The sequence below is a fragment of the Anguilla rostrata genome, chromosome 12 (genome assembly GCF_018555375.3).
Source record: "Anguilla rostrata isolate EN2019 chromosome 12, ASM1855537v3, whole genome shotgun sequence".
NCBI lineage: Eukaryota > Metazoa > Chordata > Actinopteri > Anguilliformes > Anguillidae > Anguilla > Anguilla rostrata.
The window spans coordinates 19,259,601-19,272,769 of NC_057944.1; the positions used below are offsets into that span (position 1 = coordinate 19,259,601).

Consider the following 13,169-nt stretch of genomic DNA (forward strand, 5'->3'; position numbering starts at 1 on the left):
CTCCACCTCTGTCCACTAGATCTGGGTCACCACCACCATTTGAACAGCCCTCTATGTCAATTAGGTTTCTACAGTCTGCCTCCCTCTCTGAACCTGCTCAGTTTGTCCTGACTGAAACTCCTCAGCCCCCGCTGTCAGCTAATCGTCTGAGTCCGACCCTGTCATCTGCAACACAGTCCAGGGCTGAATCAGGTGACCACTAAATCACATTAACAAAAAATCCTTGAACTTTCTCAGGGTACAGAAGCAATTAATGATCATACTTCATCATATAGACACAACAAATACTGTGTTTGATGAGGATTCTCTTGTTCCTGCACTGCAGACAAAGCTAGTTCAAGCATGGCAATAAAAAAAGTTAAATCAATTATGGCAACGAGTAAGTATACAGGGTAATGTAACGCAAGGCAGCAAGGTGATTATAGGGTGAAAAATGGCCACCGGTAGCTTGTACAATCTGTAAACAGCGAGACTTTTTCCTTATTAAATTTGAAGGGATTGGCTGCCAAATCATAGCAGCAGCAAAAACTTGAGCAGCTCACTTGGAGGTCATATGTCGACTTAAAAAGATGAGGTGCAGCAATAACCATTATTAATGTATTTGCGTAAGGGGAAAAAAAGGAGATTTACCCTGCTAGCTTGGTGTGGTCTGTTATGAAAAATGGATCTGCCTTCACTCTGTGAGTCTTGGAATCCTCTGCAGAGGATTTTTTCAATCTTTTGAGAAGGCAGGTGCATGAAATGCTCATCCAACAGATCTGATTTCCTCCTTTCCCTGTCTTTCTCTCTCCTCTGTCTTCTTTCGTGTCTGCGCGAAGCTTCCTGCAGCGAGACCCCGAGCGGCAGCCCGGAGCAGTCGCCGCGCTGGGGCGATGAGGATGAGGAGATAAGTGCCAGAGCTGGTTTGGGGGCGCAGGGACACGGAGAGCAGACGGGCCATGTTCCTCAGCCTCCCAGAGTGCCGTTGGGGACAGACCCGGACTCCGCTTTGGGCAGCGGCCTGGACCCCGAGCCGGACATGGGGACGTTCGACCAGCCTGTCTTCTTCTCTGACCCGTCCCTGGTACCAGTCCAGCCACCCCCCGCCCCCAACACAGTCATGAATAATGCTTACCAGCCATCACTGGTACCCACTGCAGTACACACACACCGTTCAGAATTAGTATTACAGCATTAGTGTATCCTGAAAGCCTTCCTGTTCCTGTGGCTATTTCAGCTACATTTCCCATTATCTATTGTCCAACCATTATGCCTCCCACACGGGGATCTGCACTCCAGGTGCAAACCGCATTGATGTTTCTAAATGAGCACTTTCAGGACTTTGGCGAGCACTTGCTGCTGACTCAGCATTTACGGTTCACTGTAGGAGCCTGGCTGCTTGACTTGGGTGAACAATGAAGTTTCCAACTACATAAAAAATATAGGTTATGAGTGACTTGATCAATTAGATATTATTCATATTCTATTCAAAAAGGTCCATATTTCGATTTTTCTCCTGTGAAATCGCCACACTAGAAAGGGGAGAGAAAAAATAGTAATTTGAAGGGGACAATTGCCCAACTTCGGTTTAATGATGCAATTTGTGCTAAAGCAGTGGACACAAAAGGCACCAGAAAAGGGTTTATTAAATACCTAGAATTAAAGGTCTGATCAGACACAACTGTTATTCCAGGCTTTGTCTGCATGTCAAAAAGTCATGTTCCTTCAACTGCCGTGAATTAATTATGTTTAAAAATGAGCAAATACAGAATACCTAATCAAAAATTGAATATTTTCCATTTCTTTTCATGTGAGCAGACTGTAATATCTTTTTTTCCTTTTTCTCATCCCACTCGTCTGATCTCCTAACTCTGCAAAACACGGCTCGATTGTTATTTTTCTCTTTTTCACTCGCTATCTAGCTCCCTCTCTCTCTCACCTCTTTAGACACTCCAGCTAGCATGCAAATGGCCTAATCCAGCTTTTTCAATCTGCACGTCTCTGGGGAGAGCAGTGTGCAGGCCAGCCCTTCGGAGATGTAATCCATACTGATGTGCCCAGGTGTAATAATGCAGCACATTCTATCTCCCTGTCTCTCTCTCTTCCTCTCTCTCTCTCCCTCTCTCTCTCTCTCTTCCTCTCTTCCTCTCTTCCTCTCTCTGTCTCTCTCCCTCTCTCTCTGTCTGTCTCTCTTTATCTCTCCCTCTCTCTCTCTCTCTCTCTCTCTCTCTCTTTCTGTCTGCCTCTCTCTCTCTCTCTCTCTCTACCCTATGCAGGCCCTGCACAGCCTGGCCTATCGCCCGGTCCAGTACACAGGTCTGGAAGGCTTCCTCACCCTGGGCTTGGACCCAGAGGCTGGCCGTGTTTCGCCCGGCCCCCTCTCCGCACACAAATCCCAGGAGTGCGAGGACCCAGTGGAGCACCTCGTTGGAGGTCAGTGCGGAGAGCAAATTCCTGTTGTCATGCAATTAAACACAAGTGTTGGCGCTCTTTTGTTACAGGAGATTAAATTTTAAGATTGCATCTGTGTCCAACTTTGCCAGGAGTAATATTCCATTCAGAATCGTTACTCATTACTGTGACACGCATAACTATTAATGAGGTGCAGTCATGAACAAATAAAAAATCAAAACAGCTTCGGAATATGTCAAGAACTCATATTAGAAATCAAGCCGGAGCAGTGTGTGTGCGCTGTGCAGCATAAAGAAAAGGTCTGCTGGAGAAATGGCCATCTTCTCTGCAGAAGTATGTGAGCTGAGACTAGCGTGCGTCGCTAGGTCCTTGTAACGGCTTCGTTATGAGTGGGATTCATGTGAGCAATGAAGTGAGAGCATCGCTTGCGTGGTAAGCAGTCTATGTACACAAAAGAGGTTAAAAAGTCACGCTGCTGGAGAAATCATTATCTATTCTGCAGAAATGTGAGAGCGGGGATTAGCTCGTCACTTGTGCGCGCTTTCTCTTTAAGAGCCGCGGCCGGGGTGCAGGGTCCAGGCTGTACCGGTTGCCAGTCCCCCGCACCCCCTCCCCCCACCCCAACAGACCCCTCCTTTTAGCTTTGTTTGTTTCTAGCTTAGAGGTCGACAAAGCAAAGCGAATGCAGGGGTCGACATGTGACCTGTGGTCTAACCGGCAGGGTCTGGAGGATGCTGCACTCTTCCCTGTCACAGCCAAACCGCTGTACCGGTCTCCCCTGAAACATGGCACATGTCTGTGGGAAAGATTATTATTGTCAAGGGTTTAGGGGTCTGGGGTCACCCTGGTTGCTGTAAGCTGTAATGCTCCTGTCTGTTGACAGAGGTGGGTCAAGTCCAGTCCAATGGGAAGTTCCATTGTTTTTGCACTTGAGGCACAACCCTGTGTTCTGGGGTCCCAGAGAAAGGGTTTCAGCGAGGCCTGCTATCTGTGCCTGACCTCATGAATATTCATGAGCAGGCAAACCTACAACCCTAGTTTCCAGTCAAAATGATTGACACTTACTAAGTTTCTACATGTGTTAATAGTCAATGGAATCACAACCAAACAAATAATGACTGTGTTTTGCTGCTCAGTACAGAGAATGTGATATCACAAGGGAATATATTTAGATAACATTTTATTGACAGAAAATGACACATCCTAACTTAGATATATGTTATTTATACTAAGTAATTTACAAGCAAAATAAACATTACTATTATATTTGTATATATTCTTGCACTTGTTCACACATGACTGTATTAACCCCCTGATGAGATACTGTTACTTCAGACCTTGTGTCTGACCTCCTCTGTTTCAGCTGTTAATAAGTGATAATACTGGCCATTTTTAGTTTCCCTTCAGATTATATGCTGCATGTTCACCGCAGCACATTTCAGCCACGACTGGCCCTCAGAGGCACTACAACAACCACAGCTCATCATAAGGCATTCAGGGCTATCACATTTCTCGTTACTCTGCATCCAAACTCTCCATCATTAAAACTACTAAAACTATTTCTGACTTTTCCTAAACACACACACGCAAAGACACACACACACACACCTGCACACACACACACACACTATCTATAAATAAAACACATGCTGGTTCACAAAAACATAGTCTATTACACCGTTTTATTTGCGCTACAAAAACTGTTTGATTTCACAGCAACAGCAAACCACTTAAGCATTAAATAGCAGCTTACATAACACACAGTCTAACCTCAGTAATGAGTCCTTGTGGGACCTGGAAGGCTGTTGGTTGTGCTCAGTGTCCAGTGTAATGAGCACTGATACGTGATGTCACAAAAGGCCCTGTTACATCCCGCAGGAGGAGGTCACATGGTCACACCCTGCAGCCTCGCTCAACAGCACTGCTGTCGTGGCTGAGAAAAACAAGGACAAAAACCAAGGTTTGGCGACCGGGGTAGAATATCCAATAGAGTCAAACCTTGAGTTAATATCAGCGAAATGAGCGGTGGAGACGGATCGAACAAAACTGCACTTTTGCACAAAGCCACCTTCTTACACAAAACTGATCTTTTATGATCACGTGTGCTGTGACTGTGCTACACGTGCTGCACTGTTGATGATAATTATGATATGATGCTGGTGGCAAAATTTTACACACACACACATACTGTATATGTAATACCTTATGGGCCAATATGATGAAACATGCATGCAGTAGAGAGGTGACTCATTTGATGCACCGTTGATGCTGTAAATTAAGTGAAATATCTTGCTGAAATAGTAGCCTAATCGGGGCTGCAGGGTGAAATTCCAGAGCCCGGGAGTAATATGAGAATATCATTTTGTCGCACCCAGGAATTTCACCCGGGTCAATAAAATTTAACACAAGCTCACGGACCATTGACCTCACGTATCCGGCTGCCTGCCCCTGATGGGGGCCCTGGGCCTAATCGTAGTCATTTGAACCTCTTTTATTATTTATTTTGAATTGATCTTGTTTTACCAGATTAACTGACAAGCAAATCTATACGAAGACTCAGGACCTCTCTCGACTCATGCCCTGTGCTTAATAATAAAGTGCCATAAAACTTCAAATTAATAGCCCACCCATTCATTGCCTACGAAGCAAATAAGCCTGCCATTTATTGGTTATTGGAGACCAGCATTTGTTGGTTTTTCTTGCTTGGGGGTTAGGCTACACGTCATTCTAAATCTGGGCTACTGGTATTGAAACTGCCAGCATATGGGTTTTCACATTAGTACGAGACAGCGTTTAAAATTGGCGATCGATATGATAAAAGGCTTGGAGAACTGAAAGTGTATTTGTTAAAGTACATTACTGACCTACAGGTAGCATATGTATCTGCACATGTTGGTAGCGTCATTGTGAAGCAGCAATGAACTCTTGGAATTTGTGCGTTTCAGTTGTTGGAGCCTTTGTTCCCCGTCCATTAGCGCACTGACTTTGTGCCTATTCCAAAGTGCTGCTGCTGCTGCTCCACTCTAATTTCCCAAATAATACGTTACTCAAGCCTTTAAATTCAATACCAAACCGTCTCTGGTGCCATAATAGTGACACCTATGAGTTAGCTAGCTACCACACCTTAAACTGTACTGCAGTGGGACAAGGGGACAAACTGCATCCCTGTTACCAAGGCGATGTATTTCCACTGTTATTGGAGACTGGCATTTATTTGCAGTTTAATGTTTTTGTTCCTGGTTATTAAAAGAGATCAATTCTTGTTAGAGGTTCTGTTTAATGGAAGTTTTCCAGTAAGGAAGTAGAAATACATTTTGTTTACAAATAACATTTGTTACATTTTCCTAAATGGATTGTCGTCTGTGCTTGTCTTATTCCAAGAGTGTGGAACTTTGGTTGCAGTTTAGATCTGTAGCATAATGTAAAAAGGCAGGCATTAGCACTGATGTTGGCATTGGCCAGTATGGCCAGACCAATACTGGTTATTGATAATGGCAAGAAAATTAACATATCCTCCTGAGACCTGTCAGAAAAAAGGAATAATTATTAGAGTTTTTGATATAATACAAGTGTCTTGAATTACAAAAATATTGCTGTGAGAATATGTTAAAATATATTTTATTTTTTATTGAAGGTTTCAGCATAGAAGAATATATTGTTCTTGACCTTGAGACTCTTGTCCCTCATAGGGGACAAAAATGAAAGTCTCAGTATGATGTCATGCTTCCCTAACATGCATTTATCGGTGCTGCAGAAGTGTGAAGGCTGAGGCCAGCTCATGCCGCCTTTTTTCTGTCGTTTATTTTCGCGGGTGCAAGCTAAGCAACAACATTCGCAGTTTACTTTCTCACTCTGTTAACTCCTCCAGTTTACACCTACAGGTTAGACCCCTGCCCTTCACACAGGCCCTGTTCACAGCTACATATTCAGTCTGCGTGTCGTCCTCAGCGCACGTCTTCCTGCGTGCGCATTTAAATTCCCACAGGCCTCCAAGCCAGAGGGTTTCTTTGTTAGCGTGCATGCTGCCAGACAGTACATCATGGCTTACGATTGTCTGGCCTGCCTCAGTCACACTGCATCATGTTTTACGGGCGCGGTTAAGGGGAAGCGGCTTTCTCCAGGCTAGCGGCACGAACCTCAGGACTAGCCGAGCGCTCTCATTGGCCACCTCTCCTTTGTTCCCAGGCCCAGAGAGCTGGAGGCCGGGCAGCAGCCTCCGTGACTGCGCAGACGAACGTCTGGTCCTCGGCGTGCTGAGCGGCCGGCCAATCAGCATCTCCCCTCGTGCAGCCAAGCCCCGCCTACCTGCGTCTCCTCTGCAGAGGTCCGGTTTCTCAGGTAAGGGTCTCTCGCCCCCCCTCCCCGCCTGTTTTTACGAAGGCTGAAGTGACACGAAATTTACAAGGACTGGGATTTTTCTGCTGTACAGCGAATGCAGACAAAGTGTATTTAATGATGTATGTGTCACTGTGGGTCTGGGAGAGTAAATTATTGGCGTGTGTGTGGGCTTGGACCGCAAAGTACTGCATAAATAAGTTGAAGAACGGTATGTCTGTCGTCCTGTCTATAAACGTGTCCATAAATGTGTCTTAATTCTTTGCCTGCTGGTCCTTTTGTCCTTGGCGTTTGGGTGAGGTATGTGTACGATTAAGTCTCCCAGTAGATTTTATCTTCCTCCCCAGTATCTTAATGTGCTCCAGTCTTCTCCTGTTCAAAGGCCCTAGGCTTTTCTGCTCTCCCGCTATCAATCCATCTCACCTCCCCCGAGGACCAAGAAAACACTCTCAGAGACTTAATCAAGATTTATAGACCGAAACGTGCTTAATATTTTATGCTGGACCCCTGCCTAATGCATTCCTAGTGAGACTAAACAGACTTTTACACAACATTTAATCCACCTTACCGGACACTGCATCGCTCACAGTCCGTAAGCCGGTCCTTAAGAAGTAAGGCCCTTAATGAGGAAGAACGGTGGGACAGACAGACAGAAGCGGAGAGTTTTCACAGGTGGAAGGTGTTCTTTGGCCGGATAGCGCCGTAGCGGAGGAAGCCAGAAGCCTGTTTGGTTAGCGTGCTCCGGGTTCCTGCGTGCGGGCGCGCCCTGCCGGGGACGCTGGGGGTTCGGTAAAGAGATTACTCTGCGCCGGACCCCTTCCAGGCCGGCGTCTGTTCCCCAGCCCGTCGTTCGGAGTGCCAAAGAAAAACAATCTGTTCACCGCCGTGACGGGTGTAATTTCTCCCGGTCCAAATCGAACTGGGAGGCTCGCTGCCCCTGGCTGTGGCGGTGTGTGTGTGGGGAGGGGAGTAGGGGGGGTGGGGGCTGAGCCGACGCCCGCTGACAGTGTGAGCTCGCGGCCCCCCCGTTTCGCCTCGCCTTGCCGAAAACTGATAGATCGGGTGACCCGTCTCTTCGCTCATTCACATGACCCGCGTCTTTTGCGCGGTACACGGTAAAAGACGCGGCCGACGACAGCCCCGTCCTAACGAGCAGCGCTCCCCCGTAACCACGCCGTCGTCACGGCGACACTTCACAGTTATTTCACAGCACCGCAGGCGCTGCCGTTGCCGTGCCGCGCGGTTTAATAGGAAGCGTGTGATTAGACGCTATTCGCTATTCTCGCGCTCGCTTTAAGTGTGGTGTGCGAATGCAGTGTTTACCCAGCTGGCGAACATGCAGCGGCCCGCTGGCGATGTCACGCCGCTGCCTGCCAGCGCATCGCAAATCAGCACCGCGGCGGTGTTCTAGTGGACGGTCCAGGCAAGGCGCAGGAGAGGGAGGAGAGGGCCAGCAGCTCAGAGAATACAAAATAGGCTGTGAACGGTCCTGTTGCTAGCGGACCGCTGTGGTCTGCTTATTGCCTGGAGAGAGCCAACATGTACCTGAAGCAAAGCAGACATAGTCACGAGCACAACCTGCGTTGTGATAACCGGGTGTGTAATTTTCCTGCTTCTCTGCTCTTTTCCCGTCTCTCTCCCTCTTCCTCCCCTGCCTCACTTCTGTCCTCCTCTGGTCTCCGCCCTGTCATTTGTCCTTGTTTCTCTGTGAGGTGCAGGGGCTGTTGAAGCCCGGCCTTGGTCAGCCAGGAACTCCCCCAGGGCTGCCCGTCCAATCAGCGCAGGCTTGAGTGCCAGGCCCCACCCTCGGCCCCGCCCTCAGTCCAGCCCCTGGCCCAGACCCCAGTCGCGGGCCGCTAAGGAGATTTCGGAGATCGAGTGTGTGGACAGGATGGAGAGTGACGACCCTCTGCTGGGGGACGAGGCGGACTGCCTGGCCCTGGCCAATCTGGAGGAGGAGTTCAGGCTGATGAGCAGGAGAGGTTGTTGTGCTTTACGCTGTGCCCAGTGTTTTAACATAACTGCCATGCATTGGCTCGACACATTCATACATCCAGGGAAACATTAGCATTGCTTTGCAAAGTATGCACTTATAATAAATAGCCCTTCGTCCATTTGTCTCCTTGGAGAACCAAATGTCAATTACTTAGTTCATATTAAAATCATAGCCCTGGCAACATGGTCTAGCACCCTAATTACAATTTTGGCCACAAAATTCCAAGGAGGGACACTCCTCTAGTGTCCATGAATACTTAACTTCACCCAGATCGTTTATTGAAATATTCATCATGTATTAATATGTAAAATAGATGTGTCCTTAGGATAAGGATGTCTATTAATACCAAATGCATAATGACACTGTGACAGTTTATAATATCCTTCAAAAGGAAGGCAACTTTAAGGTTACATGCTTTTCCCCTGAGAGAAGCAATCAAAAGAGCACATGACCATCAGCATTACAGACACTGCAGGTTCACTAAGGTGACTTGAGCGGAGGACTGCTCAATCAGCTCTCCCTGAAAACAAGCGCGCTTAATTCTGTTTACCGTTCATGCATTAAGTTTGCATCAGCATCTTTAAGTAAGAAACTTTGCACCGTTCATCTGTAAGTGCGGGTGACAAAAGTTGGGCTGTATCCACAGAGATGGATTTTGACCAGAGGCCTTTGAATTCTTGTTAACAAGAGTTATTTTGCCCAAAAAGTGCACGTTTTGAGATGAAAATAAGTAGCTGTGATTAAGTATCATGAAAGATTAATCAGGCTAATGACTTAAGCGAGAAATGTTCATTTGATGGTTGGGTTTAATGTCGTGTCTGCTGTTTTATCATTTATTCTGTGGCGCTGCTAACGGCTAGGCCTTCTGTCTGGATGAATTGTGCTGCGCTGTGTCAGTCTAACCGCAACGAGGCAACCTTTGGGCACACCCCGTCTCATTATATTACAGTTACCTTCGCTGTTAGTCATTCGCTGGCTGTTATGGATCGATGTCGTGCAATTGGAACAAGGCCTCTGGATTAAGTAGATTAAGCCCATTAATGACCGGAGGTCCTTTGAGCACTTCGGAGGTGTACACACAGTTCATTTAATGCGGGGTCGGCCAACACCGCCCGGCCATTACAGCCACAGTCCAAAACTGTTAGGAAAATTTGTGGTTTTGTGTGAAATTAAACTCTTGTTCCTTCAATGATTTAGTCAGGGCGGTACTGTAGGAATGCAGTTTGCTCGTGTAGTTTGTACCGGCAATCGCTCAAACCGGCAGTAGCTCATAGGCTAAGATGTTTTTTGTCCATGCTGGAGAGGAAAATGCAATTCCTTTGCTTGTATTTTTCCGGAACTTATTTCCTTGAATGCAGTGATTTAGTCGGAGAGGTAGGAATGGAGTTTGCTTGTGCACTTTGTGGCTTGTATTTGCTTGTATTTGCTGGAAGTTTACTTCTGTGAATTCAGCCATACGGTACATACGAGAGTTCCCACAGACTCTGCTTGTATACGCATACTTTACAATCTGATCTGAATGTTATTTGATTTCCTCATTGTTTGGTAATTGAAAATTATTATTATTTACTCAAAATGTTTTTCAGATGTCAGCAGGTCTGTGGAACGATGTGGCCGTTGCACTCTTGCTCTGTTTAATCACGGCTTCATGGCTCCTGCTGTTAAATGTCATCTGTGCTGTTGCATGGGTCGAGTGCGTGCTGGTGATTTGTGATGTAATGAGGCAGTGATGTCACCGAGCTCTCTGTTTCTCAGGCACGTGCTCGTCTGACCCAGGGGCCTCGTCTCCAGCTCAGGCGCGCGGAGGGCTGGAGGCTAGCCGCGAGAGAGCCGGCTCTAAGCGGTAGGTATTTCCAGCCCCCGGAAAGAAGGCTCATTAATGGCAACTCGTTAGCACTCTGCTTACTCGTTAAAACTCCCCAATACACCCGCGCCCCAGAATAATTAGCGTTTCTGGTCCTGTGTTCATTATGAAATGGGGAAAGCAGGAATGTGTGTAACCGCTCGTTTGTTTGGAGCGCAGCGGAGTAAGCGTTTTATTTTTCCTCGAGCTAGCCGCGCGGTGCTGTATCCGACCGCGCGCTGCGGGGGGTTTGGGGCCGCCGCTGCCCGACCCGCGAGCTCCCAGAGCACCCCCCCGCACGCGCCGTCTCCGCCCCGTGACCCGCGCCCGCCCCGCTCGCGCCTTTTCATCAGGCCGCTCTGTCGTTTGTTTCTGCTTTCCCTCTGTTAAAGCCCGCTCTCTCCCACGTCGCCTCATTAAAAACCCTCCACCAGACAGCGCGAGCGTGTGATCCCGTCTTCGCTCTACCTCCGTAAAACAGTCGCCCCGTCGTGCTGAGCCGCCCAGAGGTGTTGCCTCTCGGCTACGGGAGGAAAAGTTTCGAAAATGAGAGGCTGTGCGTGTGGGTGTGCGTGTTTGAGCTTAAGCACGTGTGTGCGGATGCATGTCATGTGTGTGCCTTTGTGCTATGACTGCATTTGCTCTTGTAGCTTATTTTACCTCTTCAGTTTTCAAATAATTTCTCTGCTTTAAAATGTCTGTGTGGCAGTTTGTGTACCAATAAGAAATGAGCTGAATGAATCAAGTTATCCTTATTGTGCATTTGTGTGTGGGTGTGTGTATGACTTTGTGTTTGACGTGTGCATATCCACAGTGGCTCGTCTTGATTTTAAGCATTACGAATGGCTTGCTGTTTTCACAATGGCAGTAAATCTCCCTTTGATATCCATTTGCTGGTAGTGTGTGAGCGTCTAAGTGACAGCGACTGTGTGCGGCGTGTCGCTCTGATTGCGTGCGCGCACGAGGGGTAAAGAGAGGGAGAAATCACCGCTCCGGGCTGCTTGACTAATGTCTCGTAGCCACGCCGTGTTACACCGAAGCGTGCGGGAACAGGATTAAAAAGGACAACCCGGTGCAGTTCTGAAACACGACAGGGTTCAAATGCGGACGTGGTCTCAGAGATACGTGCGAGTGACCAGCACTGGTGGCCCTGCATCGCCGCGTCTTACGCAGGGGGGGGGGTGGGGTGGGGTGGGTTTTGGCGGATTCCAGAAGCGAGGTGCTAGGCCCCATTCTTCTCTCCCCCTCCCGCTGGGTTTAGCGCCAGCGTGAGGGAGGGGCACCCTGATCCACGCACTGTGCATATTTATAGGCGCTTAGCGTAGCGGCGCTCATGTTTCATTCATGGCCGTTAGCACTAAGGCGCTAGTCACACGCTAGTCTCCAGCGCTTCCAGGGACGCCGCTGAAGCCGGGGGATTCTTCCCCTCTTTCTTTCTTCCCTCCGCTTTGATCCGACAGGAAGGAGTCCGCCGAAGGTCACGCGGACGAGGAGGAGGAGGAGATTCTCAGGGACAAGCTGAACGTGGCGTTGCTTCCCTGACCTGTGCACGGGATTCTGAGATGCCGGCCTCGCCGCGAGGTCCCTGCTGCCACTGCTGTTTCTTAAAATCGTTTTTACCTCTTGCCCCCCAAGTTGATTTTCTCTCTCAGAAAAAGGAGAGAATAACTTTACAAGCGGTCTTTTTTGATTTGTCATAAGCAAAGTGAGGTAAAGTGAGGCAGGCTTTAGCAGTGTCAGAAGTGAGTGGCTGGGGTGATAAATGGAATTTTAGTCATTATATATGTGTATGATGTGTAAAAGAATCAATTTTCATACTGATTCCCTGAAGAAATAAACCTAAACTATAAAACTATATGAAGTTAAAAAATCAGAGTAAAAATGTGTGTTGTACATGTGTTATGAAAATAAATGAAAATGAGGGATGCATGTCATTTCTGTTTAATCATTTTATAACTGATTATAATTTGGTCATGAAGGACATTTGGTCCAAACCAATACCACACGGTCCCCTTAGTTTCTTAGTTTTGTAAAAGACATTCATCCATATATAAAATACTCAAGTCCCTAATTCTCCATTTTCATTACATATTAAGAAAAAGTAACACTTCTAATTTTCATAAAGAATGAAACTACAACAGGTCAAATTTATTGCTGCCCTTTTCTATAGTTTATACCTCTGTGCCACATTGCAAAGCAACCTATGCCTCAACCATTTTGACTGTACCAACTTCAGTGGAGCAGCTACACAGTGTGTAAGTACTGTTTTCTCTTAGATGTGCATCTCCTCTAAGCTTATTAGCATCTAGCTGACATCCAAGGGGAAATGTCAAGTCTATTGTATAGGGAAATTACATACATCTTTGCTTTATGAAGTGACACAGAAGTATAAACTATGCCTGACACAGACTGATTAGCATTCTATATGGACTGACATCGAACAAACAGAAAATGACTATCTACCCACATGGTAGTTTTTACCAGTCTGGTTGCTGCCTGGAGTAAAGCCAAGCGTGTTTTACCATACTGAGTACATGGCCATAGCTATTGTTTTATTTTACCTCTCTAGCACCACCCAATAAACAGACAGCAGATTTGTTTGAC

At 47.1% G+C, this 13,169-nt stretch overlaps 1 protein-coding gene across 1 annotated transcript; it reads left to right on the forward strand.

Moving 5' to 3' along the window:
- Positions 1-11: 11 nt before the first annotated feature.
- On the forward strand, positions 12-12,499 carry LOC135236342 (uncharacterized). Its single transcript, XM_064302647.1, has 7 exons — positions 12-192; positions 819-1,063; positions 2,256-2,412; positions 6,577-6,729; positions 8,445-8,708; positions 10,478-10,565; positions 12,026-12,499. Exons 1-7 carry the CDS (start codon positions 54-56, stop codon positions 12,105-12,107), a joined length of 1,128 nt encoding a protein of 375 aa, XP_064158717.1. The 5' UTR covers positions 12-53; the 3' UTR covers positions 12,108-12,499.
- Positions 12,500-13,169: the final 670 nt, after the last annotated feature.

Bases quoted from the DNA above. Each gene is read 5' to 3' on its own strand.
- LOC135236342 (XM_064302647.1), top strand. From the start codon at position 54: ATGTCAATTAGGTTTCTACAGTCTGCCTCCCTCTCTGAACCTGCTCAG. The intron at 8,709-10,477 runs GTTGTTGTGCTT...TCTGTTTCTCAG, and splicing joins CAGGCTGATGAGCAGGAGAG to GCACGTGCTCGTCTGACCCA. The intron at 10,566-12,025 runs GTAGGTATTTCC...TTGATCCGACAG, and splicing joins GAGAGAGCCGGCTCTAAGCG to GAAGGAGTCCGCCGAAGGTC.